We start from the raw sequence: 7,304 nt of genomic DNA on the forward strand, positions 1-7,304 counted from the left end.
TCACACTGCCTCACACTGTCACACTTACTCTCACTCATGCTCTCTCATTCTCTCTTATTCATGCTTTCTCGCTCTGTTTCATCACACTCTCACATTCTCTCACTCCTGCTCTCACTCATGCACTCACACTCATGCTTACACTCTCACAATGTCTCCCCACCTTCTCTACTGACTGCGTCTGTGTCCCTGTCGCCTTTGCTGCAGCTCTTCTTTTTCTCTTGCCTCTTCTTTCTTACATGTTTTTTCTTTTGTCCTCTTCTCCCTGTTATCAGCTCCGTGAGGCACTTCCTCAAATGGGAGAAAGGAAGGAAACACTCAGGAAGGCCTGGTCAGAAGAAAGAAGACATGCATACTCATTTCAGAAACAGCTTCATTGAGCTGTGGAAACTCAGTTGTCGGAGCAATATCTTCAGTGGCGGTGGCCCACCTACAAGCTTTCCTGAGTCTCTGCAGCTCAATGAAGAGAGGTGAGAGACCCATAAGCTGGGACACATGCCAGGACCAAATTTTGCCATAACAGTGCCTCAAAAATCGAGACTGTCCCAGCAAGATGGGGCCAGTTGGCCAGTATGTGGCAGTGATGGTAGTTTTATGGCAGGCCTATGCTTATTTGTAGCTGCAGTTAAAGCTTTCAGGAAAATTTATGTGAGGTATGTTCCTGGTGGCAGCAGGGGGGGAAGTAGCCCCCATGGCGATTCTGATTTGAAGGTTATGGGCTACTACCAGAAGCATTTACTGTTACAAAAAATAAACATAGCAAGTCTGGGTTCTTGCTTTTCTCATTTTATGGGCTGGGGCAAGTGTGTCTCACTCAACTGCATTGAGAGTGTTGTCTCCCAACTGTGTTTTCAATAATCTTATGACGTGGGAGCTAACATGAGAGGTTTGTAGAATAATTTTGGTTTTAACTAACAAACTTTACTATAGAATATGAAGGGTGCTTCTGGTGCAAGTGGAAAATTATACCTATATAATCAGTGATGTACCCTGGTGTAGGGTGGCAGTTCCAGTAGATGACAGCCACTGTGCTACAAAATCAAGGAAATGCTGACAGCGGAGGGGGCATCTTGAGGTGCTGCCCTGGTATACCTGTATATAATTAATTTCTTCAAATGTCACCTTATTAATAAAACTATGTACCGTATTTTTCGCTCCATAAGACGCAGTTTTTTTCCTCCCAAAGTAGGATGAAAAATCAGCCGCGTCTTATGGAGCGAAGATGCATGCAGGGAGGGAGGGGGGCAACGATATACCGTATTTATCGGCGTATAACACGCACTTTTTTAACTAAAATCCGGAGCTTAAACCCTACCTGCGTGTTATACGCCGATAAATCCGGGGTCGCAACTGAGGCAGGCGGCGGCGGCCGCCAGCAGAGGAGTCCTGGATTTCTGCCAGTCAGGGGGGCCCAAGGGGTGCCGAGCGGTTGCTGAAGACAACCGCTCGGCAACTCTCGGGCCCCTCTGCCTGACAGATATACAGGAATCCTTTGCTGGCGGCAGCCGCCGCCACCGCCGCCTGCCTCAGCGCTTCAACTCCTGTGTTGGAAGCGTTTGTCTCGGGTGCCGGCGCTTTACGCTGGGCGCCGGCATATGACGTCAGACGCCCGAGACAAACGCCTCACGCTTCCAACACAGGAGTTTAAGGTAAGTGACCGGGGCGGGGGGGGGGAGATCCTGAGAAGGGGGGGTTAGGGAGTTAGAGGGGAGATCCTGAGAAGGGGGGGTTAGGGAGTTAGAGGGGAGATACTGAGAAGGGGGTTAGGGAGGGAGGTCTTACTGTGTGTGTCTTACTGTGTTTGTGTGTGTGTGTCTTACTGTGTGTGTGTCTTACTGTGTGTGTGTGTGTCTTACTGTGTGTGTGTGTCTTACTGTGTGTGTGTGTGTGTGTCTCACTGTGTCTGTGTGTGTCTCACTGTGTCTGTGTGTGTCTCACTGTGTCTGTGTGTGTCTTACTGTGTCTGTGTGTGTCTTACTGTGTGTGTCTTACTGTGTGTGTCTTACTGTGTTCATAGCTTATTCAGTTATTGTAATAAATATTTTAGCCCATTTTTTAGCTCAAAATATTTTTTCCTTTTTTTTCTCCTCTAAAATCTAGGTGCGTCGATCTGATTGCATATTGATTTTTTTGTAGCTCTAAAGTGTGATTATATAAATTACAGAGCGAGAGATAGGCAGATAAAGTGGCAGAATTGTTGTGTACGTGTAGCATAGAAGTGCTGCAGATCCCCATGTTTTACTGAACTACAACTACTGACTACATTTGTAGAATTACATGTAAGCCATCAGTGAAGTGAAAAGATCACTTTATTCTATCACTTAAATTAATTTGCTATTACATTTGTAAACCACAGACCATGAAGGACATACGTTGCCTCTGATTTCACCTTAGGCACAATAAATAGAGGTGAATTGGGGCTAGGGTTGCCACCTTTTAACTCAAAAAAATACCTGCCATAGTTGTGGGTCGGCGATGGAGATTGAGCTTCAGGCTCCTTGGTACATGTACTCCCTGACCACAACACCCATTGTTATATAGTGAGTCAGACATAGACAGTGGTAATGCATGACTCCTAATTTTATACAGTTATCTAGAGACTAAGGGTGGTGCAATATAATTCCTATCAATATACAGTGATCCAGACACAGATGGTGGTACAGTATGACTCCTATCATTATATAATGATCCAGACACAGATGGTGATGCAGCATTATTTCTATCATTATATAGACTAGCATACAGCATAACTCATCTCTATATACTGAGCCTAACACTGGTGGTGGTACGCTATAACTCCCATCACTATATACCATGCAAGACTTTGACGGTAGTAGAGCAAAACTCACATCTCCTATCATACACACACTCTTACTCATGCTCTCTCTCACACTCTTACTCATTCTCTCACTCAATGTCTCCCTACCTTCTCTGTTGGTCGATTCATGTCCCTGTCTTTTTTCCCACAGCTCCATTTCTTCTGTTGCCTTCTTCAATCACACCCAACAATCACACATCGCACTCATCACACCCAATAAACACACCTAAAACCGATCTTCTATCGCCTTCTCTTTTACTCCCCTCCTCTTTTTATTCTGCCTCTTCCTCTTTCCTATGTCTCGCCATCTTTTTTTCACTTCTGTTTTTCTCTTTCATTCTTTATCTGTCTCTTACTCTGTTTTTCCCTCGTTTTTCTTTTCTTCCTCTTTCTTTTCTCTCCCTCTTCATTTTCACTAATTGTCTTCTTCTTTTACTACCTCTTTTCTCTCTTGGCCTTCTTTCCTTTCTCTGTCTTTCCCTCTTTGTATTCTCTCTTCTCTCCTCATCTCTTACTTTCTTTCTCCTTTTCTTTCTTTCTTTCTTACCATACCTATCATACCTCACTCCTATCACACCTCCCAACAATCATACCTCACTCCAATCACACACCACTCACATGACACCCAGCCGTCAATATCACACTCAGCCATCATAACCAGGTGTCACAAATGACACCTCACTCCCAATCCATCACACCCCATACCTAGTCATCACACACATTCACTCCCTAGGATCTCCAGCAGATGCAAAAGAGGGTTAGCCAGAGCAAGGAAAGCAGAAACAGAAAGGAAGGGGCATGTCAAAACAGAGACACTCAAAGGGATGATTACCAACCAGGTGGCAACCCTAATTGGGACTAAGGTTACAGAGGAGTGTGTAAATTCTTAGGCACAATCAATATAAAGTATATATGTAATTTATTCCCATGACCTTTAGTAGTAAAAGGCACATATTATCATAAAGGTAGATTGCCAGAACACTATAAAATTCACATTTAAATATGTGTACACCGATCAGCATTAAGACACTGTGACCACTGAGAGGTGAAGTGAATAACACTGATAATCTTGTTATCATGGCACCTCTCAGTGGGTGGGATATAGTAGGCAGCAAGAAGCAAGAAAAATGGATTTGAGTGACTTTGACAAGGGCTAAATTGTGATGGCTAGGCGACTAGGTAAGCACATCTCGAAAACTGCAGCTCTTGCAGTGAAACAGTGACAGGGTCATGGGTGGCCAAGGCTTATTGATGCACGTGGGTGCAAAGGCTGGCCCATTTGGTCAAATCCAACAGATGAGCTACTGTTGCTCAAATTGGTGAAAAAGTCAATGCTGGTTCTGAAAAAAAAATGTGTCAGAACACACAGTGCATCGCAGTTCTTGCGTATGGGGCTATGTAGCCACAGCCCAGTCAGGGTGTCCATGCTGACCCCTGTCCACTGCCGAAAGCAATGGGCATGTGAACATGGAGCAATGGAAGAAGGTGGCCTGGTCTGATGAATCACGATTTATTTTACATTACGTGGATGGCTGGGTGCGTCGCTTACCTGGCCCCTCCTTGCAACTTACAGGACTTAAAGGATCTGCTGCTAACGTCTTGGTGCCAGATAGGCACCTTCAGAGATCTAGTGGAGTCCATGCCTCGATGGGTCAGGGGTGGTTTGGCTGCAAAAGGGGGACCTACATAATATTAGGCAGATGGTCATAATGTTATGGCTGATCGGTGTATGTAAACAAAGTAGAGCTCAAGGGGGTTTGCAAAGCAGCACACAAACACGTGAATAAATATAAATGGAGATTGCGGCATTTCCGTATTGAAACTGCATACATTGAGCACTTTCAATATACAGGTGACATGCTGATACTGTTTCTGGGTAGAACTAAAGTGAGATGAAAAGCTGGAGAATGAACATTCCAATGTTATTCTATTGATTCTAATTTTCAAGCGACTGATCAGGCTTTATTGATTAGGAAACAGCTTTTTATCACATGGTAAATCTACCGCTCAGGGATTTTGCTGGCTTGTTTTGTAATGAAAAGGTTTACATGTGCCACAAAATGCACTCTTTGTTGCTATTTTCCAAAACAGATTACATGATTTTTTTGTGTAAAATCGGTCCACACTATTGCAACGTATTTCCTTGTAGGCTTTGACAATACTTGTCATACATTTGAGCATGTAGATGTGATTTTTCAAAGATTGGTATCTCCAGTTGTAGAGGTCACTAAAGAAAGAATGAGTTTCCAACTACTTGTCAACTAACATATTACTTGTCTATACTAAGTGCAAAACAAGCACGCAATAACAAATAAAAACAGCACTGAGCAGTCTAAAAAATGCTGCCGTGGCTTTCCTGAGTAAGAAAAGCAGGAATTTTAACAAACAAAGAAAACAAAACACCAACAAAAGTATTGTATATAGGCCAGGGGGTAAATATTGTCAGATCAGATATTGTATAGATCAGAAGTTGTACGAAAGAGAGTGTAAGTAAAAATATAAAGACACAAAAATCGACCACATGATACAATACGGGGCCATGTAATAATCAAGGCCTGGAATGTTGTCATAATTTAAAGGCATCACATCACAACAGTATGCAGCTGAGCATCATATAAACAATAAGTCACTGGCAGTACTAATGTAAAACGGACACACTTAGAGTCCACTTAATCAACTTCAGCTAGAAAGAGAGAGATGATTCCCAAAATAACTGAGAAAGCAGCCAAGGAAATCTTTATTACAATTACCATGGCCTGACACCTTGTGCTTCCGTGTCATTTGATGACGTAAAGCATTAGGTATTTTTTCCACTAGTTGTCTACACTACTGCATAATCAAATTGGCCTCTCTCAAGCCCTTCTTTGTGGTCACTCCATGAAGAGGCTGGCATTCTGCTATATGGATCCAGTAGAATCCGAAAGCAACGGACCATGAGAATGACCAAAAATATCAGCAAGAAGATGACAAAGGCAAAAACTGTTTTCTGTTCAGCATCCATCCCAACTGGGTGATGGTGATCCAAGAGGGTGGGAGAAAGAAGTTGTTCAAACTCTGTGGCTGAATCTTCATCCATGACAGCAGCATAGCAGTGCAACCCTTTTTGATTCAGAGAGTCAAGATAAGGTATTTACCACTCCTGGAAGAGAACGGATTTGGTTAGTCATTTGATACGTTAAAATAATATGCATAAAATGCAAAGTATTAGTGCGTGGCATAAAAAAGACCATTACAATCACTTGTTCTGATTTTGGAAAAAATAACAAATGTGTACAGTAATGTGTACATTAAACCATTTATTCTATTTCAGCTATTACATGGTACATAATGTTTTGCAAGTAACAAATTAGCTGTGTTAATCTAAAATCAAGCGACCAACCGCAAATCCCGATAAACACTAACCCCAATGTCTCAACATTAAACCCTTCAAAAATCTGCCATTACAAATAATGGTTGTGGTGGGTTTTTTCCATGGTGATATTTCTTGGTGATCTGTTTCCATGCTTTACTTGTTATTGGCACATGACCATGGTATTACTAACATAGTGTTTGTGCAGGGCACTTGCTGAATATTGGACCACTGTCCATTCAGAGAAGTATGAGCAGCTACGGATCTATCTAAAAAAGATCTGTTGCGCAGTTGTTAATTTGAAGATCTCCTAGAATGTTTTACTGCGTGCTCAAGTGCAGCCATTCTGTACCCTCGGCTGATAAATCACATCTAATTGCATGAAAACACGTCTAGTGTTATGTTATTTTAAATCTGCATTCCTTTGCTACCCACAGGCAGAGCCATTGAGGCTTATAAGGCTGTGCCTGATGATGTCAAGAAGGACAATGCAGACGTGAAAGAGGGCCTAGGAAGATCCCTACAGTGGAGCTACTTAGTCCGAGCACGGGTCTCCCTCACATTCAGGATTCCTCCTTTTCTGATTTTAAAAAATACATGATAATGCACCCAAACCAAATTTATTTGGAGATTCTTCTCCATTAGATGTAACTACATCTTCATTTGGGATAATCCATGGTATATAGAAAATTGTCAGCAACACTTCTCAAGTATCTAGGCATAGCGAAAGATGTGTTACATGGTAGACGATGATTAATCATGGTCACATTTGCAAAACTCATGGGGAGGTACAAACAAACAAGAGGAGCGCTAAACAACAGCATAACCTGTTTATATTGCAGCACTCTTAGGTGGAAATTTGTAAAGACACAATTAAAAAAGCAAAAATAATGTTATTATTTCTAATTTATACATTGCCAACAATTTACTAAAAACTCAAAATAACATATATAATTAAGCAGATTAGCAATCTTACTAGGAATTCATATCTACTACCTTATAGTGACTAAACAGACTAACCACATTATACATTTAGGCCAATTATACACTGCCTGCACTGATAGAAGACTGACCACTGGATGAAGACTTCGCCATCTGCATTCCCAATAGCATTTTGCACATTTTATTTCTTATTTAACT

At 42.0% G+C, this 7,304-nt stretch overlaps 1 protein-coding gene across 1 annotated transcript; it reads right to left on the bottom strand.

Annotated features, from left to right (window-relative positions):
• Positions 1–5,636: 5,636 nt before the first annotated feature.
• Positions 5,637–5,891, bottom strand: LOC149289528 (cortexin-1-like). The gene has a single exon (XM_089490609.1). It carries the CDS (start codon positions 5,889–5,891, stop codon positions 5,637–5,639), a length of 255 nt encoding a protein of 84 aa, XP_089346735.1.
• Positions 5,892–7,304: the final 1,413 nt, after the last annotated feature.

The sequence above is a fragment of the Sceloporus occidentalis genome, unplaced genomic scaffold (genome assembly GCF_023333645.1).
Source record: "Sceloporus occidentalis isolate IW3139 unplaced genomic scaffold, rSceOcc1.0.p SCAF_45, whole genome shotgun sequence".
NCBI classification, from domain to species: Eukaryota; Metazoa; Chordata; class Lepidosauria; order Squamata; family Phrynosomatidae; genus Sceloporus; species Sceloporus occidentalis.